General features: G+C 55.1%; 1 protein-coding gene across 1 annotated transcript; it reads left to right on the forward strand.

Annotated features, from left to right (window-relative positions):
• The first annotated feature begins 8571 nt into the window (after positions 1 to 8571).
• Nxph3 (neurexophilin 3) lies at positions 8572 to 13008 on the forward strand. Its single transcript, XM_028869000.2, has 2 exons — positions 8572 to 8979; positions 11340 to 13008. The coding sequence occupies exons 1-2, from the start codon at positions 8926 to 8928 to the stop codon at positions 12042 to 12044; spliced, it is 759 nt and encodes a 252-aa protein (XP_028724833.1). The 5' UTR covers positions 8572 to 8925; the 3' UTR covers positions 12045 to 13008.
• Positions 13009 to 24432: the final 11424 nt, after the last annotated feature.

Genomic DNA, 24432 nt, shown 5'->3' on the forward strand with positions numbered 1-24432 from the left:
ATATGGGGGCCTTCAGGAGGCAGAACACAGGGGCCACTGATCATCAGTCGTGACATGCATGGTTTTGCGTCTTTATCTGGGAAAGTCGGTACTCACCGGAGAGGGGCCAGCTTACAGGAGTGTGTAGACGCTGGCCTTCCCCCAGCTGCAGGGGCCTGGCACACAGGTGCTGAGCTTGCATGAAATGAGTGCTGGTAGGCACACTCTCCTGGTGACCGGGGCTGGTCAGAGGCAGAACGGCCGGGTCCAGGTGTCCTTCCTGTTGCCTCCCCCTCGAGCCTCATGGCTGCAGCTGACACTCCAGGAAGAAGCCCGGACTGGGGTCTTTTTCAGGCTGTGGCCATTCCTAAGCTTATCCACCTTTGTCCTGCTCCTGTCATTGAAAACCTCAGGGGCTGTGTGCTAGTTTTTTGTTTTGTTGTTGTTGTTGTTGTTGTTGTCAACGTGATACATACATCTGAGAAGCGGAGAGCTCAGCTGAGAGAACACTCCCATCAGAGTGGCCTGTAAGCAAGTCTGGGGGGGGGCATTTTCTTGATTGACAATTTGTGTAAGAGGGCCCTGGCTCACTATAGAATCACCTGTGGACACAGGGTTGAGAGGGTATAAGAAAGCTGGCTGAGGGGCTGGAGAGATTGTTCAGTGGTTAAGAGCACTGGCTGCTCTTCCAGAGGTCCTGAGTTCAATTCCTAGCCACATGGTGGCTCACAACCAGATCTGGTGCCCTCTTCTGGCCTGCAGGCATACGTGCAGACAGAAGGCTGTATACATAATAAATCTTAAAAAAAAAAAAAAAAAAAAAAAAGAAAAGAAAGAAAGAAAGCTGGCTGAACACGAATCTGGGGAGCAAGACAGTAAGTGTCATTCCTCCACTGTCTCTGTTTGAGTTCCTGCCCCGACTTCTCCCAGTGACGGACTGTGCCGGTCACTGTGCCCTGGAAGGGTACATGAAATAGACCATGAAATAGACTCTTGCCCCAAGTTGTTTCTGACCACGGTGTGTATCACAGCAACAGACAACAAACCAGAGCAGGGTGGAATTACCAGAAAGGGAACAAGGATGACCCCAAATAGTCTATAGGGACAAACACTGGAAATCCTTCCCTTTGAGGACCTAAGGTCTCTGGCCATCACTCACAGCTCTGCTCCTTCCTGGGGCCCTAAAAAGCCTCTGCCGGGTCTTTGATGGGATTTGGAATCTGATGGTCCTAGATGTCATCTGCCCAGTAGAAGCCCCAGTCAAGGCTACTCTGGGGAGCCCTTGTGACCCCAGGATCCCACAGGAAGTGTGTACTGCTTCCCTTGACCGCCATCCAAGGGTGCCCAGCAGGACCCCACCCAGAAGGACCTCTCAGCTAGCTGGCGAAAGCCCTCAGGTGACGGCGCTGTTATTCTTCCTTTGGTCGCCAGGCGTCGCTACAGGCCTGAAAATGGAAGACGCAGCCAGGCGTGTCCTCTCTCCCGGGGAGTGGCCCCCGGAATTGTTGAAGCTCCTGGCAGGTGACAAGGCCTAGCAGGTGACAAGAATTGATCTGTGGAAGGAGCTGCCACTTGGGAGTTCTGGCAACATTGTTCAAGTCCCTGAATTCGGGCTGGTGTGCCTGCAACCCACGAGGCAAATCCGACGGCCCTGGGGACTGGAGAGCCCCGTTGCAGACGTTGGGAGCCCCGCGTCCTCTTCGTGCAAAGGACGTGAAATTCCTCGCCGCAGGTGACCCACTTCACAATGATGAGCCTGAGGCTGTGTGCGTCCCAAGATATACGACCTGCATCCGTCCATCCACGTCTTCTTCCCTATAGCCAGCCACCGACAGCGCTGCCCCCCTTATGAGCTCTAGCACCTCAGTGACACTTGGAATTCTGTGCTCAGATAACAAATCAGAGTATTATAATAGCTAGCACTCATTGAGCACTTGCTGTCTGCCCGACATTAGCACCATGAAGAGCGCAGAAGTGAAAAATAACCTGCCCAAGATGGTGAACGAGTCCAGGCTAGGGACCAGGGGAGCTGTCTTCGGAGCTCAGGTGCACCTCATTCCCATTCATACCGTTTTGGGGAGGGGCGTGTAGGGGACGGGAGTTCGTGTAACCTAAGCTGACCTCGAACTAGATATACATCTGAGTGTGATCTTGAACTTTCGATCCTCCTGCCTTCCCCTCCTAAGGGATGGCCGTTCATTTTTCAGTCTGTGCGGGGCACTAGGCGGCCACTGCGCCGCAGCAAGGGGACCGTGCCTTCCCCAGACTGCCCACCAGGTGGCGCGCCGACGCCATGCGCATCCTCGCACCACACCCGCGCTCGGTCTCACCATCGGCCCCTGTAATGCTCTCGTTAACCGCGGTGACTTGGGTCCAGCCGACAGGTGGCTGAGGGGGTTGCCACTGACCTGGCGCCAGGTGTTGGCTCCGTGCCAGATGCCTGTTTTCTCCTCTTCACTCTTCACCTCCCAAGACGCTGAAATGCAACAGGAAAGAGCTCCGACACTCTCCTTTTGTTCAGTTTACAAAGCACTTTCCACCAGCTACATCCAGACAAAGACCCCGGGAGAGGGGGGCTGAAGCTCTCCATACCCTCAAGAAGCTGAGATCTAGGGAGAGGAGAGGCCGACCAAGATGGGGAGGGGTGGGGCCTCAGAGCCAGACACCTAACCAGAGCGAATAGACTATGTTTCCCCAGGAAAAGGTCCCTTTGGATGGTGAAGGCTTGTGGAAGCACTCGAGGTAGCCCCCCCACCCCACCCCCTTGGAGCCTAAGGCATGCACAGTTTGAGACTTTAGCGGTCTCCCTCAGGGCATTCCATGTCACAGGTCCTCTGAGGACCCCCCCCCCCTTTCTCATTACTTCCTACAAAACAGCCTCTGTGGCCCCAGTGTGCACCCGCCCTGGAGCTCTGCCCTTAGTCAGCAATTGCCGCTCTCACTCTGACGAGTCTCCAGGCTCACACACATGCTGGTCTGCTCTCTGCAGCCTGACCTCCACCGTCATCCATTTTCACAGGGCCTGGGTCCCAAACACCCAGGGGCACTTCCCACACCTCTGTTCCCTAGGCCACAGAGCTGGGGTCCATGCTGACCCTTTAACGTCTGTCACTGAAATGGACTCCTCCGTCCTTCCCCTCACACACTTTTTCAGAGCCGCCATCGCCGGCCCCCACTCCCCTTTCCTCACAGCCTTATGCCTCTGGCCTAATTCAGGCTACCATGACCTCCTTGGGTCCCCGACTCACCCCAGCTCTCAGCTCCACCCCTCACAGAGACCAGGATGCTCTTTGGGGTGCTGCCTCCAGAGTGCAAAGGCACCCACTGAGACCCCAGAGCTCTGCGCTCACACCCCTGCCACAGCCTGCTCCTGTCCCCCTTGCCTTGGGCCCCTCTTCCTGTCTTCCATGCACCTGCCTCCTCTAGTTCCTCCTTCTGAAGGCCTCCTAGGCCTGAAGGCTTCCTAGGCTCGGGCGATTAGTCCACCATCCCCTTGCCTAGAAGACCTACCCCACCCCCCTGGCAGTCCCGGGCCCTCTTATCCTTTGGACCACAGGTAACTTAGGGCCTTCTCCCTTCCTGTCTCTTGGGACTTGTCTCCCTCATCCTCTGCACCAGCATCTCAGAGCCCCAGCCTGCCCCTCCTCTGTCTTCCACGGCTCCCTCCCGGCTCACATTCTCCATGCAAATGAGAACTACCGTCTCCTGTCCAGAGCCATACTGCACACCAGCCAGGACCCGACATAAAAGTAGACACTTGATAACTATTCATGGAACAAATGACTCTTTCATCCGGGCCCCCTCAGAACCCCACTCCTGGGCTGACTTTCATCTGTGGCTTTTCCTCGATCTGCTTCATCTGCCTAGAAGGTTCTTTCCCTCTCCTCACGCTCCACACAGCACTTCCCACTCATCTCTCTGGGATCCATGCTCGGCCCCCCTATTTAAGTTTGGGTTTTTTTCCCCCCTGGGCCTCCTTAATGCCCGATACATAACTCTCCATCCCAACTCTTTAAAATTGCAAATTGACATCTAAACGGGAGAGATTATTAACAAGTATGAGCTATCATCCCCTCCTCTCCCCGAGACCACGCCAGACAGTGGGTTTAAGGGCAGCCTCTCTGTCTGCCTTTCCAAGTCAGGAACTCCGTCTCCTGCTCATCGGCTGAGCACGAATCAGGGGCCCGCTGTGCTGTTTTGCTGGGCTGTACTGGGGAGGAAGGAGGAAACAGCATACACAGGACTCTTCCAGAAGCAGGCAAGAGCACAAGGAGGTGATGAGCAAAGGCTGGACCAGGAGCATTTGGGTGCAGAGGGCCCTGGGGACTGCAGGCCTTGGGCACTCAGTCTCTCTCCCTTCACTGAGTACTTATGGTACCAAAGGGATGCTATGGCTGGCACTTGGGGCATACAGAGACGTGGCCCTGAATGACAGATCCACCTTGGGAACCACCACTGCCATGGTGCTCGGTGCAGAGAGCACTGTGTCTGTGGCCTGTCTTCCCACTCTTTGCCGATGGGCTTTCAGTGGCCTCTGGGGTCACTTTTCTCCTTCCCTTACATTCCCAGCATTCCTCTGTTCTTTTGCGCTGTGGGTCATCCCCTCCTTCCCGACATTCCCCATAACAGAGTTTTCCCTTTCTTTCTCTCCTTTTAGACAAGGTTTTACTACATAGACCAGGCTGGCCTCGAACTCACAGAGATCCGCCTGCCTCACCCTCCCAAGTGCTGGGATCAAAGGCGTGCGCCATAGCACCCCGTCTTCCTTCCTACCTGAGATATGCTCTTGGGCAGCCTGGGCTGGCTTCGAAGTCACTGTGGAGGGGCTGGAGAGATGGCCCAGTGGTTAAGAGCCAAGGCTGAGCTAGACGGAGTGGCATCTGCCTTTATCTCCAGAGCTGGAGAGACCAAGGCAGGAGGATCTCTAAGGGAAGAGGCTAACCTCATCTACAGAGCCAGTTCCAGGTCAGCCACAGCTACACTGTGAGACCTTGTCTCAAAAAACAAAACAAAACAAAACAAAACCAGCAAAAAGAACACTGGCTGCTCTTCCAGAGGATCCAAGTTTGATTCCCATCACCCATACAGCAGCTTTCAACCATCTGTAACTCCTGTTCCAGGGGATCTAATGCCCTCTTCTGGCCTCTACAGGTACCAAGCAAGCAGGTAGTACACAGATATATATGCAGGTAAACGTTAACAACAAAACAAAATTAAAAAAAAAAAAATCCTGCCGGGCAGTGGTGGCGCACGCCTTTAATCCCAGCACTCAGGAGGCAGAGCCAGGCGGATCTCTGTGAGTTCGAGGCCAGCCTGGGCTACCAAGTGAGCTCCACGAAAGGCGCAAAGCTACACAGAGAAACCCTGTCTCGAAAAACCCCAAAAAAAAAAAAAAAAAAAAAAAATCCTTCAAAATGACTATGTGACTGAGGGTAGCCTTGAACATCTGATCCTTCTGCCTCTACCTCCCAAGTGCTGGAATTCAGGTGTGTATTACCATGCCTTGATTATGGGGTGCTAGAGATGGAACCTAGGGATTTATGTATGCTAGGTAAGCACTCTACCCACAGTTCCATCCATAGTTTTGGAGGGCTAAAGGTCGCTTTACTCTGTGACCTCTGGTTGAGGGTTAAGGGCTTGTGAAAATATACAGTGCTGGGTTCCTGTTTCCCCAGTGAGGAAACCTGGGGCCTGCATAATGGAGGCCGTCACTCTGCCCCTCTGCTTGGCACACTCAGGGGAGAGAGTTCCTGCTCCTTCAGCTTCCAGAATGAGCCCTCATGGCCCACTTTGCTCCTGATCGCCTACTCTGCCCATGAGCACCTGGGAATTTTCTTCCTTTGCCAACTTTTTAAATGTCAGGCTGCCCAGGGCTGCTCCTCCTCCTCCTCCTGTGCCTACCACTTCTCCAGCACCCTCCACACCCCAGGACAGGCTTTCTGGTGCCCTTGGATGACCAACAGCAGCACAGAGACATGTCATAGTCAAAGCTGAATTCCTCCACAGCATCCTGCTCCACACACCAGGGGGCCACCCCTTCAACACCCCACCCCTCCCCCACCCCGTCCATCTTGCAGCCTGTCACACAAAGCAGGATGCTGCCTGGCACCCTCGCCCCTCCCTGCATCTGGCAACAGCCAAAGCCTGCCTGGTTTGCCAGCTGCTGATGTCTTCAGGCCCCCAACCCCGATCTTCTAATTGCTTCCCCTCCCCCGCCTCTCTTTCTAGTGAATTCTCCGAAAGAAAGCTGTCCAAAATGCAAGCTGTACTGCAACAGTCCCTTAAAACCCTTCCAAGATTCCCCATAAACGTGGGGCCAGACCCCCTTCAGCCGACCCATAAGCCCCCAAGGGTTGGTCCCTGCTTCTGGTCTTCCCCTGGAAGAGGCACTCCCAGAACAGCCAGCTGCTTTCATTCCTAGCTTCCTGCACCCTCTGCCAGGATTACCCCTTGCCAGACCTACTCCTCCTGACCTCCTGGACATGAGCGCCCTTGGAAAGTCAGCCCTGACCTTCCTGTCCCTCCCCCACCTTTCCTGGTGCATCCTCAAGGCTTTATGGGGACTGTGTCATAGCACTCACCGCAGTGAGTTATAATGATCGATTTTCACACACAGGGCGAGGAGATCCTGGAGGGCAGGGATGGTGTCCCATTCATCGTTGTAGCCCAGGCTCTGGCCTGGTGCCGGGCACCGGGTACCGAGGACAGGCTCCACCGGTGGCTGATGGACGAAGGCAGTGAAGAAACTTAAAGGAAGTGGGAGCCAGGAGTGTCCAAGAGGGCAGTGAGGGCAAGCCCGGCAGGAAGAACAGCCGGAGCAAATGTGTGGGCAGTGCAGAAGCCAACCCTTCCGTTTACTGCACTCCCACGGTGCCTGCCAGCCACGGTGCGTGCACTGCGTTTACACATCGCGTCTTCTCTCCTCTAAATGACAGATCTGAGCACTGACATCAGAGCATGGACGTAACCTACCCAAGGTCACACAGCGTGGAGGGGCCTGGGGTGGAATCTGAGACTGTCTGGCCCGAAAACAGTACTCCTGCTGCTGGGCCACACTGCTCTCCTGGGGCAGGACTTGGAATGCGCCAGGAGTGGACCCGGCTACACCTCTGCCTCCTGGCCGAGAGCGGGAACTAGCTGCCCACGCTCAGACCAACAGCTCCTTCCTCCCAGCTGGACCCGAGGCTCCAAGGCCACACAAAAATGTACCTGCTTCTTCCTCTCCGCCTGGCTTTGGGAATCTTGGAGTTTGTACACACACACACACACACACACACACACGCACACGCACACGCACACACACACAGACACACACACACACCGGAAAGGCCCGGGGCATCCAGGAGACGGGGCTCATCCAGGCTACCTCCTCCCGCAATCTCTCCCTCTTTGCACTTGGCCCAGGCTGATATTAAGATTCATCTGCATTCCTCACACAACGCCTGGCAGATGGTGGGGGAGGAGGCTGGGTGTGAGCTGGGGGCTGCAGCCAGGGACCACACTGGATCTCAGAGGGGCCACAGGAGAGAGTGCGGAGAGCCTTCCACAGGCTCAGCCTAGACTGGGGCCACTCCAATGCCTCCGACCTTTTGTTTTTCTCAAGACTAAAGGAGTTCTAGAGAGCTAGAGAGGAGGTCTAGCCTAGCCATTAAGAGTGGTAGTGATGGAAGGTGGTCCTGCACCTTTGGGAATCTCTTGTCTAGGTCAGTCCTTCTTGCCCTGGAGATTTGAAGAGACCAGAGCAACCTGGGACCCTCCTCAACCTGGTGAGCATCTATGTCGTAGGGAATGGGTAAGGAAGGACAGCCTCTGAGAGAGAGGCAGCGCTCATTCGTTCACTTCTCCATTTCTCAGGATGCAAACCCTTACCCCAACCTTAGAATCTAGCCTAGCCCCTAGTGGTGTCTTCAGGCCAGCGCCTCATCCAAATGTTTCGTAGTGATTGCTCTGAGGTCCTGAGGTCATCTAGGAAGAAAAGGAACGGCTAAGAAAAGGGGTGCGAGCTAGACACTTAGAAGAACTTCCCTCAGCACCCTCATCAAGTCTTGAAGGAACCAGCAGCTGTGATCCGCTGTTGATATCCTTAGACCCTTAAAATGGGTTTGGGCAGAACTGGCTGTCCAAATTCCAAGACTCCGAGGGGCGGGGGCAGGCAGGGCGACAAATCCCCGATGCCCGCTACAGAAAATAAGGCGCGCTGCCAGAAGGGCGGAAAAGCTGGTGTCCCCATCCGCGGTCTTCCAGCCTCTCGCCTCCTCTCCCAGAGCTCCTCCGCCCGCCTCCTGTGCCCTACGCTGGAAAGTCAGCGTCCCAGGTCCCCAGGCTGCGGGCCGGCAGGGGAGGAGTTAACTCCGGAGGTACCGACTGGGCTCACGGTACCTGCCGCCGCTGCCGCCGCCGCCGCCAGTGGGAGGGACGAGGAAGCGGGAGCCGCCTGGGCGCCAGGAGCGCTCCAGTCTGGCGGGGCGCAGCGCGGGGAGCGGGCGGCCGCGGCTCGGCTTGGCCCGGGGCGTCCGCCAGGGGGCGCGCCGCGACGGGGCGGGAGGGGCCGTCTGGTCTGGGGAATTAGCACCGGGGACGGGCGCGCGCGCAGGTCCCCAGCACATCTGGGCGAGAGAGCCCAGCCTCTGGAAGCGAGCGGGGCGCCGAGCGCCTGTCTGGAGCGGCAGAGCCACCGCGCAGCCGGAGCCCCTTCGAGACGCTCCGGGCTCACATCTGGGACCGGGAGAAGGGACCGCGCGGCGCGCAGCTGGACGCGGGGAGGGGGCGGCGGCTACACAGCTGGACCGAAGGGGGCGGGGTCGGTCCCAGCGACGGGCTGAGGGGAGGGCCGCGAGCCACCGGGGACCCGAGTATGGGACAGCGCGCCTGAAGGAGCAGCCCGGGGAAGAGGGGGCCTGGGACCCTGAAAGGAAAAAGAGAGACCGGTGAGAGCGGAGGAGGAAGATGCAACTGACCCGCTGCTGCTTCGTGTTCCTAGTGCAGGGCAGCCTCTATCTGGTGAGTGGTCCGCGGGGAGCGGCGCAGGGCGGGGGCCAGAGGATGGGGAGAGCGCGGGAAGCTGCGGAGCCCTGAAACTTTCTCCCTCCCCACCCCCCCAACCCTGACATCCCGGGGATGCGGGCGAACGCTGGAGGCTAGGGGAGAGGGCGGGTCCGAGGCCGGAGGCCGGACGGGAAGGGTTAATAGGGGCGGGGAGGAGGGTGCTCGGCTGGCCCACCCACTCCGTGGCTGATGGCGCGAGGTGCGAGTGACATTAGGGAAAAGGCCCCTCGGAGCTGAGTCGCCAAGGATTACCCGACCTCTGGTAGCATCCCAGGACGCGCGGAACGGGGGTGGGGCAGGCAACCTGCCCGGTCAGGGGACGCGGGATTCTCCTCTGACCCCTGGGGCCCAGAGAACCCCAAACTGTGGGCCCTGGCGCGCCAAGCCCGGGCGGACTGGGGGCGGCCCCCGCGTCCCTGCCTCCCGCCGTCCCTCCCGCTCCCTCCCTCCTCGCCTGTTGTTTTCCTCGCCTCTCCCGGCAGCGCGCAGCCCGAGCCCCATAGGACCTGGGCAGGCGGCTCCCGCCCCAGGCGCTCACAGCAGCTGAGCTGAGCGCCCAGAGCCCGCTCCCCCGCGGCCCAGGATGCCCTGGAACCCCACCCCGGACCCTAGCCCAGAGCTTAACTCCCCCGCGACCCATGCCCGCCGCCCCACATCTGCCCTCGACCCCAATCCTGTCCTGGAGAAGCCTGAGCACTACTGGAACGCCCCCTTCCTCAAAACAATTCCCACTGACAGCACCCCTCCCACCCCGAGTCCACTGTTGGGGAGGAAGCCTTTCCTGCTTGGCCCTTACCTGTGGCCCTGTTCACTACTGAGCTATTGACTATCTCAACCATTCAGTTAAACCCTAGAGCCAAGTATGAACAAGTGGGCAGCCTTGAACCCAGCCCAAGGAGCCTCCCTTCCTGCCTTTCCTGATCCTGGGGGCACTGGGAACCTGGAAAGCAGGGCCAGCCTTAACTGTGGGACAGATAAGGGCTTGGTCATCAGCCACCAACACAGCCAAGGCCAGAGCAAGAGGCATAAAGACTAAAACCTTTTGGAACCTCCCATGCCAGCTCCCCAGGAATCCCCGCGGCCCCACCCACATCATCATTAATCCAGATGTTGTAGCTGAGCGGGTGTCTCCTCGCTGGTGACATAGACACACTGGTAAAAACTCGGTTTCAGAAACTGAGCAAACACATCCAGGCCACAGTCCCGGGAGCCAGGTAACCTCCCAGTCGCCCAGCTCTGCTGGCTCTTTCCACCCTCCTCCGGGAAGCCTCCCCAAGGTGTGGCCTGTCGAGGTAAGACAAGCTCTGGGGGAGTTTGACAGGACACCCCAGGTGGAAACGGGGCTTTAGGAAAAGTCTTTTGCAAAGGTGCATCTGGTCTGTGCCTTGTGATGGGACACTGGCACTGGTGACCCGTGTCTTGTAGTGATGTAACCTGCACGTCCCGATGTCCTCACCTGTGAAATGGGACTCACAAGAACTGGTCCCTCATCGTGCAAGTGCCATCTCGGCATGTCATCACCGGTGTTCCCCAGAGAAGGGTTTTGCTTCCACGAGCTTGGCCATCCTGGGTGTGGCATTCACACCTGGGTGTCCTCGTCTTAGCAAAACCTGCACCAAACTGGTACCTGCCCAGGACTGTCACTGGGTCCTGGATTCTTATTTTATGGCCTGTAGGCTGTCTTTGCCTCTAACGCCAGTAGTTAGGCCAGGCTAGGAATGGTGTCTTCTCAGCCAGAAGACTAAAATGTCTTAAATGGCATGAGATGTGTGTGTGTGCTGACACACAGGAGTTCCTAAGATAGGGAGGGGGCTCCCCAAATAACTTGCAACTCCCAACTCCAGGTGAAGGACGCCTGGAGGACAGAAATGATGCCTCCTTGGTGTCATGACGCCCCACCATCAAGGATGGGGATTCTACCTCCCCTTCAGACGGGGGGCTTCTGCAAGATCAGAAGCAGCCCTTCCCACCTGACTGGGGCTTATCTAGACAGGAGAACTGTGCGTCTCTGATACCCTAGTCCATGAAGGGGAAAGACGTCCTGACCTTCCTTCCAGATTTGGAATAGCAGCCAGGGGCAGGGTGGTAAAGAAAGGTCATGGAGGTGACTGATGTATCGGAACATGAGAGTGGGTCATATAGAGAGCCAGGTATACACCTGGCCCCAGCACAAGGGAACAAGCAGATGTCTCCCTTAGCCTGGGCCAGACAGGGACAGAGACCACGCAGATGGCGATAGGGTGGTGGGTCACATCTCAAATCCTCTGGGTCCTCTGGAGACAAAGCTCTAATTCTCTTTTCAAATCCCTCCATAGGTCATCTGTGGCCAAGAGGATGGCCCCCCTGGCTCAGAGGACCCTGAGCATGATGACCATGAGGGCCAGCCTCGGCCTAGGGTACCTCGGAAGCGAGGTCACATCTCACCTAAGTCCCGCCCCTTGGCCAACTCTACCCTTTTAGGGCTGCTGGCCCCACCTGGGGAGGCTTGGGGTGTCCTTGGGCAGTCCCCCAACCGCCCCAAGCAGAGCCCCCTACCCTCGACCAAAGTGAAAAAAATATTTGGATGGGGTGATTTCTACTCCAACATCAAGACAGTGGCCCTGAACCTGCTGGTCACAGGGAAGATCGTGGACCACGGCAACGGAACCTTCAGCGTCCACTTCCGCCACAATGCCACGGGCCAGGGGAACATCTCCATCAGCCTTGTACCCCCCAGCAAAGCCGTAGAGTTCCACCAGGAACAGCAAATCTTCATCGAAGCCAAGGCCTCCAAAATCTTCAACTGCCGGATGGAGTGGGAGAAGGTGGAGCGAGGCCGCCGGACCTCGCTCTGTACCCACGACCCAGCCAAGATCTGTTCCCGAGACCACGCTCAGAGCTCGGCCACCTGGAGCTGCTCCCAGCCCTTCAAAGTCGTCTGCGTCTACATTGCTTTCTACAGCACGGATTACAGACTGGTGCAGAAGGTGTGCCCAGATTACAACTACCACAGCGACACCCCCTACTACCCGTCCGGGTGACCTGGATGGGCCGCAGAGGCCTGTGCAGGAGGCCGGCTGTCTGGACACTGGGCAGGGAAAGGGATAGGTCTCAGGAAGGGAGGGGGTGGAGAGGACGAGAGACCAGGTGGGCCAGGGCCAGGCCTCAGGTGTTGGAGAAGGGTCCCCAGCGCTGGCCCCAGCCTGAGGTCAGAATGGACTTGTCGTGGAGGAGGAATGGGATCTGGGCAGCCTTCCAGAGCCATCCAAAGCTGATGCTGGGCCCTGAGGCCCCTGGGCAGGCAGGCCGGGTGGCCCCAGATCAAGCCACGGAGAAGACCTTAACCCTTGGCTCTCTCCTTGCCATTCAGAAAGAGGACAGCAGTCGGCAAAGGGGTGCCCGGCTGTGTAGGCCAGACAGACAACTGAGGAGGGATGGCTCAGTGGCTTCCCCCATGGGAGCAGGCAGTGTGCGACCCCGAGACCCTTTCCTGCACTGAGTGATGACCTCATCCCCACCCTCAGGCCTTTGCTGTCGCGGTGACTACCTTTCATCACCAGCCAGGCCACCCCTTTCCGAAACCCCATCTCCTCCAGCACTCTGCTCTGCTCTCACCCTCTTGCTGATGGCACACCGACCCCGTCCTTCAGCCGAGACAAGGCTACTAGGTCCTCCTAGCCTGAAGGGCAGAAGCAGAAGCCGGCCCGTGTGCTGTGTGCCCATCCTTTGCCCGAACCCTGCTGAGATGGCTCCCTGGACAGCCCGCTCTTCATGTCAGCCGGGGCATTCCGAAACAGGGATGGGGACTCCTTCTCTGGGCCCTGGGGCTATCTGCAGAGTGGGGGGCAGGAGGCTGGACTGTGTGGCCACGCTGGAACTGTGCCCTAGTGTTGTCTGTGGGGTGGGGGTGGGGGGATGGGAAGTCTTGTGAAATGCCCCGTCACTTCTGTGTGCAGAGTCTTGTCCTTGGAGCAGGGAATAAAGTTTTCCCGGGGGCACCGTGTTCTGAGTTATCCAGGGAAGAGGGACCTGGGCCCCTGTCTGGCTAGCATTTTCCAAATGGGGACCAAAGCTGCAGACCTCTTGGAGCTGGGGCTCCCTGCGGCTTTGGGGCTGGCTTCTCTGACACCCTTTGCAGGCCCACAGATCCAGTGCCAGAGGCCCAAGCCAACACTTTTGGGGCTGGGCATAGTACCTGAAGGGGAAGCTTGGGGATAAGAGCCAGCAAGGGAGGGATGATGGGCCAAATCTTCCTCCCCCAGCCCTCACTGGGTTGCCATCTCTGGCCCTGCAGGGGGCAGTGGTAGATGCCCAGTGATGTCCGAACTCTGCCATTGTTTTTCTCCACGACCCCGGTCAAGTTCACTGTCCTCACCAGCCTCTTTCGGTTTCTCCCTCTGCATCCTGCAGGGCCACTTGCACCCCTGAGAATCACTTCAGGGTCCTCGCTAACTCAGCAAGGGTGGGTAGGGCCTGTACCTGGGCCCCTGGCCTGGGTAGGTAGATGCTGACAGACTTTGAAAAGTGCCCCAATGACCTCTAAGCAAACTTGGCTGCAGGTCCAGAAGATGAAGAGATTCCTCTCTGCTCTCTCCAGCTGTGACTCCCATCTGCCTCTTGGGGGGAAAGGAACAGACTGAGGTGGCATGGGGACAAACAGCGCGAGAGTAGCCACTTCCTCCTTCTGCCGGAGAGGGCATCAGAATGGATGGATGCCCAGGCAAGGCTCCTGGACTCTGGGGGTTCGGTGGAGGGAAGGCTGGAGCCCCTACCATGCACGATATGTCCCCTCTGGAGGTCACTCTAGGTCTCTGCTCTTCGGAGGTCAGCACTCAGGTCTAAAGGTCCTTTTGGGGAGTGTAGCCACACCGTGGAGCATCCTAGAGTGAGGGCCAGTGGGCTGACTTCCTCCAGTCCTTGCCCTCTGCCCACTAGCTCCGAGCCCAGATGGTCCACGCATACTCACTGCAGCCCACGCTCACCTGGTTGCAGCCCCTCTGTGTGTGAAATGACCTAGAAAGCAAGATGGCTCTTGGGCAGGGGGAGGGGGGCGACACACTCCCTTTCCAGCTATGCCCTGAATCATCCTGAAGCCATGTCTTCTGAGCAGACTCAAGACACACATGCCCCTCCACAGCTCTGTCCCTCCCCACCCTCTGTACCAGTGACTACAGTCAGAGGGGTTGGGGCTTGCTCCCTCCCAATCCTCCACCCTCACCAAGAGACACCTTGGCTGCTAGAATCTGGAGGGTTCTCCCGCCTGTGCCTCTCGCTGTCCCAGGGCACCTGTGGGGTGTAGCAGATGAAGAAGGAACTGTGAGGCGCCCCCATTCCCACCTCTGTGTGAACACTGAACCCTAAGCACAGTGCAGGGGCGCTCTGACCCGCCCCTCCTACTCCTCCTCTCCTGTGGAGGGCCAGCTGCTGCCGACAGCTGGAGGGCCCGGCCTTTCTGGCACGCGGTGCCGCCTGCACAGGGGGTGGGTTCATTTTAATAACTTCATTTCGTCCTCACGCACACTCTGCCTCCTCTTTGCTGCCTATCTGCCTTCCCCGGCAACCAGGCTGAGCTCAGTTCAGATCTGGCTAACAAATGTCTTCCCAAATCCTGATTCCTTGGAGGAGTCCTCTGGTCTTTCTCGGGTCTTTCTCGGGTCTTTTCAGCTAGCTCCTTGATCCTCACAAGGGTAGCAAGTCCACCCGACTTCCCTGGCTAAGAGGATACCCACTTCTGCCCTTCTGAGCAACAGCTGTGGCATCTCCTGGAGAGATGGACCTCGGGTCCCATAAAGCACCCTGACCTCTGGCCTGGGGGAGCACCCACAGGAGACTGATTCTTCTTGAAGAAGCCCTTCAAGAGAAGAAGGTCAGGGTCCTGCCTCACATCAACCCCTTGGCCTCCCCACAGCACCTTGAAGTCAGTCTCTATAACCTTCTCAAGCTGGTTGGGGACCCTACTTCTGGTCTGTCCTGCCCCCCACCCACTCAACTAGGTGAGGGTCTTGTCTCTCCTATAGGGTGTAGCCCTTGGAGCAAGCCTACCAGACCAGACCAAAGGAGCTTTTCAAGGGCTTGGCTTGTGTCTCCCCATCAGAGTTTGGGTGGGTGGGAGGCCCCTGGGGGTAGGGTTGCACCTCCCTCGACAGACTGAACACTGCTTGAGGAGGAGCTGGGTGACATGTCAGACTGATGTACAGGCTGTGTCTCCCCCATCAGATTGGCATCGTCCTGAGGGCAAGAGCTGTACTGCGGACGGAAGAGAAGCACTCTTTTCCGAGTGCCGGGATACCCGGAGTTGCTCTGCTCCCCCATCTGAACTGCTGTAACCTGTGAGCTAGCAGAGGCCCCGCGGCCAGCAAAGCCGAGTCCTCCTCCTGGGGAAGCTTAAGGCAAAACTGAATGGGTTTCTGCCCCTCCTCCCTCTCCTTCGTTCCCCTTCCCTAGATGAGCAAGCGGGGACTGAGTCACCCCTTCCCCATCCTTGGCAGGAATGCTGATGACCTTGCATGTGGCAGGCTCCTGTGGCGAGGCCCATTGCTCAGAGATGCACACGGTGGGTGGGTGGAGAGGGAAGCTGGAGGAAGGGGTTTGTGGGGGCGGAGGCAGCTGAAGGTCACAGGGTGACCAGGGACTTGGATCATCGAGTGGGCATTTGCAATGGGTTGAGGGCGACTCAACGGATCCAGTTCCTCTGCGTTGGGAAGTGATCCAACCTAATGGCTGGGAGTGGGAGAGAGAAATGTTACTTCCGAAGAAGACTCGTGGTTCTGTGGTGCTGCCTGGAGAACCGGGGGCTGGGGTGACAGGTGACAAGAGACACCATCAGCCCCACCAGGCAGAGGCAAGACGGGGTGGGGGTGGCACCTGCCAATTATGCCAAAGTCCTGGAGTGGCAGCTGACAATATCCCCAAGGCACAAATGCCACGAGAGACCTGCGGTTTGCTCGTGAGAGGCTGAGTTCTGGTTCCACCGGGGACCGTGTTTCCTGTTGACCGGTCAAGCGTTAAAAGCGGATCCAGTGAGTGGCGTCATATTAATTCCTCCTGGACCACAGAGGCTTCCAAGGAGATGGTAGGAGGGTGCGCAAGGACCTCCAGCTGGTCCCCATTGTGGGAAGGGTTGTCCGGATGATCTTGAACGAAGGACCACCTCCAAGCGCCTCTTTGTTTGAATTTTGTTTTGTTGTTTGACACAGGGTTTCTCTGTGTAGCTCTGGTTGTCCTGGAACTAGCTCTGGTAGACCAGGTTGCCCTCGAACTCACAGAGATCCACCTGGCTCTGCCTCCCAAGTGCTGGGGTTAAGAGTGTGCGCCACCACTGCCTGGCTTATTTGCATACATTTAAGACAACGTAACCTTGACTGGCCTGGAACTTGCTAAGTAGACCAGACTGGCCTCGAACTCAGAGATCCACCTGCTTCTGCCTCCTGAGTGTTGGGAACAAAGGCTTGTGCTGCCTCACTCAGTGAGTGTCCTTACTTGAAAAAGTGACAGCTCTCCTTACCTCGGCGCACTGCTGGGGCACTTAAGCTGGTCATCAAATGTTATCTCTCCCCTTGCTTTTGGAGACAGGTTTTATGTGAACTTCATCCTCCCTTCTGCGTGGTTGGGTGAAAGGGGCCGAGGCTGGAAGGTGAGACATGGGTTCCCATTCTAATTCTGTTACATGATGCCTGTGGCAGAAATGGCTAATTGCCTCATAATATAGGCCATGGTTAATCTGCCTTGTCTGGATTTGGAACAGTCTAGAGGCCACACCTATACCATTGTGTAGTGTCTACATGGGTGTTTCCAGAGAGGTTTAACTGAAGAAGGAAGGTTGGTCTTGGACATGGGAAGGACCATCCCATGGGCTAGGGTCCTAGCCCGGATAGAAAGAAAGAAAATGAAGCTGAACACCAGTGTCGATCACTTTGCTTCCTGTAGATGCAATGTGACCAGCTGTCCTATGTTCCTGACGTCACCCTTCCCTGCCAAGATGAACTGTGTCTCTTCAAACCGCAAGCCAAAATAAGGAAATAAACAACAAATAAATAAACCCCTCCTTCATCTTCACCAGCTTCTGTTGTCATAGGAACAAGAGACCTCATACAGTATCCATTTCCCCTACCTTCTTAGTAATAGGATCCCCAGCTGTTAGTTGGACTCACAGCTGCCTGGCATAATTCTATATTTCTCTGCCACCCCCACGAGCCTCCTGCCTTCTACGTGTGGCCTTGTGACTGACATCTGGCCAGTGACCTGTAGGCCAAGTGATTATACAGTAAGTTTCCAGCATCTTAAGATGGAGGTGCTCATCCTTTTTCCTTCTTTGCTTCATCATCCACCCAGCTGTCTAGAAAAATGTGGCCACCAGCCCTAGCTGCTGCTAAGACTATAGCGTTAAGTGCCACTCGGAAGTGGGACAGTGGTTAGTGGATGGAGATATAGTCTCTGAGAGCCCTAAGCTGCCTGCAGACTTCTGTATGTGAGAGAGAGGAAATCCCCACCATCTTTAGGCCTCCGCATTAGGGCTCTGTTTCTTTTTCTCTTTTCTGAAACAAGTTCTCATGTAGCCCAGGATAGCCTGGTCTGGCTGTATAGCAGAAGCTGGTCTTGAACTCCCCCCACCCCTCCACCCCCGCCCCGTAATCCTCCTGCCTCTATCTCTGAGAGCTGGGATTATAGGCAGGTTCCAGCATGCCCAAGGGTCTGCATTTCTTGAAGCTGTATCTAGTGTTGGAGAATTTCAGTTCCTGCAGATTTTGGTCTCCTCATCTGTAGAACTGAGACAACGCCCACACATCTCAACATATCTCTGAAATGTGTACAGACTCCTGGGCAAGAAGGGAAGTGCTGCTCTCCCCATTCCCTGGCCTCATTTCTGGAGGTGGTACAAGTTGCTTCTGTTTTTCAGGGAGCCCCAGGGAGCTCAGGAGTCTCTGTCCCTGTCTGAAGGGCTTCCAGGCCCCAAATTCAGTCCTCACGTGTCTAAGTCTCCATACACACTCTGATGTTGGTGACACACAATCCTCGTTAAGGGCCTGACTGATCCCAGCCAGATGGGATCCTAATTTAATTAAAACCCTTTAATTACCTGAAACAACACTGCTCTGGAAGTCCAAAGGCAGAAGGGGGGTTGGTGATGGGAGGGGTACTGTTGACAGAGCAGAGGAGTGCCTAGCCTTTCAGGCCTCCGGGAGCTGGCACTGCCCCCTCTGGCTCCCATCGTGGTGGTGGCCACGGAGTACATGGATTAGCCAGCACAGCCAGAGTTCTGGCTTGGTCTATAGGGCACAGCTGGGACATGATGGGAAGGGGTTGTAGCAGAACAGATCATTGGGAAACTGAGTCCCAGGCTCTGAAGCCTGATGCTGCCAGTGTTTTGAGCTGAGAGCAGGACCTATTTATGGGGACCCTGGCCCCACCCAGGGCACTCTGGGTAGGAGAAAGCATGGGTTTGTATTTCTTTCCAATGGCCTGGCTAAAGAAATAGGGGTGTCTCTGCAGTTTCCAAAGGAAAGCTATGTCCCTACAACAGTCTCTCTTCAGTGTCCGGGGTGTGGAAGATGAAAAAGGGTCACTTAGGTGGGCTGCAGAGGGGTCATGTGGTTTGAGGACTCCTTCCTGTGATGGCAGAATGAGTTCCAGCCAGGCCAGAGCCTGCCAAGCCCTGGCAAGGACAGACTGAAACCTAGACTCGTGAGCTGGGCTATTTATAGCCCTTGTGGACATCATCTGTTAATACCCCTTCTGTTCTTCCTTCGTACTTATTCACTCAACAAATATTGTTTAATAAAGCCTCTCAAACTTCCAGCTGGTCTCCACTGGGCCAGGAGACCCGGAGATGAGGTGTTGGTTCACATTGGAGCCATAGCCTCAGAGGAAGTGTTCTATTCGGGTCAGTGTGATGCCAGGGGCTGCGAGAGAAACAGGAGTCCCAAGAGGAAGGCGCTCCAGGGTGTGTGACCCACAGAGCCCAACCCTTCCCCATCCGAGTCCCCCTCCAGAACTCCAGCCCAGGAGCTTCTGGGCTTAGCTTTATGGAAGGAGTCTTCTAATGTCTAGGCTTTTGTGCACTGCCCTTACAGTCCTCCTCTCCTGATGCTCCAGAACCCGCTTCTCCTGACATCCCCTCTCCAGACTCTGAACAGCCTGATTCTGACTTGGCCAGTATCTACAATGCTGTGTATCTGCTAACTTTGGGACTCCTAGAAAACGTGGACATCTCTGATAGACTCAGGAGAGAGAGTGTACACAGCACTCTCTGCCATCAGCCTGGAGGCTCTCCCTGAGACAGGGGATGTGAGACCCCATTTACATGGTCCGGGTGGTACTCTTCCTGGAGTGTAGTATGACACTACCCAAGCATCTTGGCACATCCAGGTCTGTGTGTCAGGTCCCACCAGCTAGCTGTGCCTGCGGTGGGTGCTGTCTATGTGAATACCCTCACTCTCAGCAGGACAGGAAGTGGCTTCACCTTTATCACTCCTGTGTTCCTATGAAGAGCGAGGGCAGCAGACGAAACACAGCATTCAGTGTCAGCACACTTCCCGCCCATCCTTAGTGGACTATGTTGTCTTCTCTAGAATGGTCTTTAAAAACCCACCAGTGGGAGCTGGAGAGATGGCTCAGAGGTTAAGAACACTGGCTGCTCTCCCAGAGGTTCTGAGTTCAATTCCCAGCAATCACATGGTGATTCTCAACCATCTGTAATGTGTTCTGGCGCCCTCTTTTGGTGTGCAGGAATACAAGTAGGCAGTACACTGTATACATAGTAATAAATAAACCTTAAAACAAACCAACAAAACAACCAGTGAGCTCTTGGGGAATGGTGATGGGTGGGGTCCAGCCTAGGATCATCAGTTGTTAAGATAAAGAAATCTGGCTCTTGCTATCCTCTTTATTCCAGGAAGCCTCACCTGGACTCATTTTGTGGCTCAGGAAAGAACAGTCTCCAAGGTGCCAGGGAAGCTGAGCGCTTCTCTCCGGAGTCAGGAGAAGGCTGTGGAGAGGCAGCGCATGTCTGAAGGGAGCCGGGCTTGAGTCTTACTTGCCAGGTGATTTTGATGCAGTCCTCTGGCCTCTCTGAGAGAAAGCAGTGATTTTCCTCCAAGCATACCTGCTCACTGGTGGCTAGAAGGACCGGCCCTGCCAGTAGAGAGTGCTGTGCCCATGTGCCCAGTTCCGAGTTGTCACTCAGCCACCCACCCCAACTCAGAAGCATCTAGAGGCACAGCTTCTCTTTTACAGGGCAGGCTGTGTAGCCCAGCAGCTGAGGATCAATTCTGGAGCCAGGTTGCCTGGATTCAAATTCCTTTTTTGAGGGGGTGGGGTTTTGAAACAGGGTTTCTCTATGTAGCCCTGGCTGTCCTGGAACTCACTCTGTAGGCCAGGCTGGCCTCGAACTCACAGAGATCCGCCTGCCTCTGCCTCCTGAGTGCTGGGATTAAAGGCGTGCGCCACCACCACTACCCAGCTTGGATTCAAAAAGTCTTAGGGAAAGTTAGAAGGCTGTCATGGTTTTTTACAAAACACATTAAAAAACAGGGCCCTTGTTTGCATCCTGTAGCTCCATGGGTCCAGACCTCACTTGTGCTGGCTCTAGAGAAGCCTCTTCCAGCATGAACTGTATATCCCTCTAAGGCCTCTACCCACAAACAATACACAATTCTGAGGGTCTGAGGGTCTTATTTAGGAGTCAACAACCAGAGCGCACCCCCCCCCCAAACATACTCTAGGCCTGGGTGCTCTCCCACCCTACTTAGCCAGTCTCAACCCTGCCTAGGCCCCCAGCTGTGCCCTTGTCAAGCCCAGCCATTTCCCTTTCTTCTTGGCCACCTACATCATCTTCACCCACTTGGGAAAGAATGGTCTCCAAGGTGACCACATCCTCTTCCTCTGGTTAGGACAAGGTACTGTTCAGCCAGCATGCATTGAAGCCAGTTACGTCTGAGTCTTGGACCTCTGCCCCTCGGTGCATTACTACTAGCTCATCAGCCTGGATGGCCCCAGGGTCCCTTACTGGTACCCACTTCGTGTATAAAACCCAGCCCTGCCTTGGATGGGACCCTTGAGGGTGAGGACTGTCTGTCCGGCCTCACGGTGGGGTCTCTCATGAGCCCTATGTGAATCGTTTCTTCTGCATCCTGGAAGGGCTGAGGACATGGGGGACAGTGGACTTGGGTCAGTGTCTCAATCACAGATGAGTCCTGAATTTAGTGGCTATGTAGAAGCCTCCCACAGGGACAGAGAAACAACTAGAGAGGGGCTGCACTCCTCCAGGCTGTTTTTATAGGACATGACAGTGTTTTTGGTTTGGGGGAGCATCAAGTTGAGGTACACTGTGTAGAAAGGCACATAACTAGCCCATTTACTAGCCCTGGCAGCTCCCTGGCCTGGGATGGGGGCTGCTGCCGCTCAGTCAGGCTCTGCCATCTGCCACATCTCCGTGGAGATCAGAACTGAAGGGCTCATTGGAGGCAGAAATTTTTTCTCTCTCTCTCTTTTTTTTTTTAATGCTGCAGGATCAGGCTCAAGATGTCACTCTAGTGAGCGGGACCGGAGACGGGAGAGAAATGTCTAGGAAAACAGGGGAGAAATAAATGGAAGCTTCCATGCTCCAGAAGGAGGGAGGAAGAGGGAACAGCAAAGACAGGAAAATGAGAAGGAAAAGGAGGAAGATCGTGCAGAGAGGGACTGGATTTAGCATCCATCTTTCCTGGGCTGCTCAAGGCAGCAGCAGCCCAGGAAACAGGACTCTGGGCGTTTAAGCAACTTTCTACTGCCAACCTTTATTTTTGTGGAACTACAGGCTGAAGTGGCTCCGTCCTGCCTCTTATCTCCTTCCGGAATGTCTGCTCTCCTGACCTTTGGAAATATCACAATGATGACAGTGAGGATCATAAATGGAGAACCCAAGAGTGATTTCTAGGTGACCAGTGGCCTTTCTACCTCTACACATCGCAGCAGTGAGACACCTGGCGCCCATAGGACACCGGCCAGCCAGTCACCTCAAGACACTTTTTCTAGAGTGATTCCTGCTGTGGAAGACTCCCACACATCCAGCGGTGCTCCAGGGTGTCAGCCCCTCGCTGTAGATTGTGTTCTAAGAAACCCTGAAAGGAAATGGACTCCAAAAACCACCTGTAGCACAGGTTAGAAATGGAAACAATCGAGCAGGGCGGTGGTGGCGCAGGCCTTTAATCCCAGCACTCAGGAGGCAGAGTAGGCAGATCTCTGTGAGTCTGAGGCCAGCCTGATCTACAGAGTGAGTTCCAGGACAGCCAGAGCCACACAGAGAAATGCTGTCTCGAAAAACAAACAAACAAATGGAAATACTCATACAGAAACATCAATAACACTGCCAGCAGTTTATTTTTTATGGAGACTTTATTCAATGCCATGCTGGGTGTTGGGGATATGACGTTTATTTGCTCACCAACTCCTTAGACATCTATCTGGTATGTCTATTATACAGGTAAGAAAGTAAGAGTTTAGCCTGCTCTACACTCAGGCCAGTGTCACTTAAGGTCCAGATCCCGCATGGCAGCACTCAGCAATGCCAACTCCTTTCACAGCTAGCCCAGACCTTCACTTAGACCCCAGTCTTTCCCAGTTGTGGCCATTACCTCATTTCTACTTAGCTATAAAAAGCATAGGTCAGGGATGGTGGTTCACACCTTTAACCTCAGCACTCAAGAGGCAGAGGCAGGAGGATCTCTGTGAGTTCTAGGACAGCCCCAGCTACATAAAGAGACCTCACCCCCACCTCCAAAAACAGACCAAACAAACAAATAAAACAAACAAACAAACCATGAGTCACCAGAGACAAACAAGTGCTTACCTTCTCACTGGAAGACAGACCTGCTTGTTTCTGCACTGCCTGATCCCACACCTCCCAGCCTCACTGTAGGCCCTCCCTCCCTACTGAGCTCAGCAGAGCTTCAAGGCTTTCTCTCTACGGGGTCACCCCACCACTCACAGATCTAACATGCTCAGGTCTTGTCTAGAGAGATGACTCAGCAGTTGAAAGCAAGTTCTGATCTTGCAGAGGACCCAAGTTCAGTCCTTGGCATTCATGTCAGGCAGTTCACAACCCCCTGGAACTTCAGCTCCAAGGGGACCAGCTACCTCAAGGCTGCTTCTGCAGACACCTGCACTTATGTGCACACAGACCCCAGGCCTGACATACAATTAAAAATGTGTACCCATGCTTTGACTGCATGAGTGTCTGTGTACATGTGTGCCAGATGTCCAGAGGGGCTAGAAGAGGGTATCATATCTGGAACTGGAGTTACAGATGGTCGTGAGCTGTCATGTGGGTGCTGGGAACTGAACCTGGATCCTCTGGAGAAGGAGCCAGTGTCCTTAACCACTGAGCTCTATCCATCCCTATACAAAAGATTCCTATTCAAAAAAAAAAAATCTTTAAAACATGTTCTCATTCTGTAGAAAACACCCCCCCATCACACCCTCACGTGCTCCTTCGCTTCCTTTATCCTTCCCATCATAGTCACATCTGAAGATCTGTCAGGACACCTTGCCCGGTTATCTACCTGCCTCATTTGCAGTCTTGCCCCGAGATGATCACAGTCACCAAGGATTGCTATGTTGCCAGTTCTCCTCTACCTCCCTAGTGCTGGGATTAAATGCACCTGTAACCACTGCTGCCGCCACCACCACCCAGCTGGTTTGCTGCTGCCAATTATAATGAACGTTTTTTTTTTTACTTCCTCTTGTTGATACTTTAACATACTTTGTTAAATTTTCTTCTGGTTATCACTTTGTCATTGGTGAATCTTCCTTTAATAAATTTTGTTTTGCTTTTTCGAGACAGGTTTCTCTGTATAGCCTTGACTGTCCTGGAACTCACTCTGTAGACCGGGATGGCTTTGAACTCACAGAGATCCACCTGTCTCTGTCTCCCAAAAGTTGGGATTAAAGGTGTGTGCCACCACCACCTGGCAAATGTTCTAAGCAGTATTTTGTTACACTCTAAGCTCCCACGAGTGCAAGGCAGTTTTACTTGTGGCTGTGTGCCTAGAGATCAGCATACCCCTTGGCATACTGCATGTTAGATCTATGAGTTAACAGTAAACAGCATAAACGTTTAAAACATTTATTTTTAATGATGTACATAGGTGTAGAGCTATGTACATATGAGTGCAGGTGCCCTGAGGCCAAAGCTGTTGGATCTTCTTGAAGCTAGAATCACAGGCAGTTGTGAGTTGGGTGCTGGGATTCCAACTTGGGTCCTCTGTAAGAACTGTAAACCACTGAGCTACCTTTCTAGCTCCCAAAGATTTTGTTTTTATTTTTATTTAGTGTGTGTGTGTATGTGTTTATATGCCATGTGTGTGAAGGTCCCCAAACAGGCTAGAAGAGGGCACTGGACTCCATGGAGCTGAAGTTACTGGTAATTGTGGGCACCTGACATGTGAGCTGGGA

This window comes from Peromyscus leucopus, chromosome 8b (assembly GCF_004664715.2).
Source record: "Peromyscus leucopus breed LL Stock chromosome 8b, UCI_PerLeu_2.1, whole genome shotgun sequence".
Classification (NCBI taxonomy): Eukaryota; Metazoa; Chordata; class Mammalia; order Rodentia; family Cricetidae; genus Peromyscus; species Peromyscus leucopus.

Excerpts from the sequence above, each read along its gene's own strand:
- Nxph3 (XM_028869000.2), top strand. The coding sequence starts at position 8,926 with ATGCAACTGACCCGCTGCTGCTTCGTGTTCCTAGTGCAGGGCAGCCTC. Across the intron at positions 8,980-11,339 it reads TGCAGGGCAGCCTCTATCTG|GTCATCTGTGGCCAAGAGGA; the intron begins GTGAGTGGTCCG and ends ATCCCTCCATAG.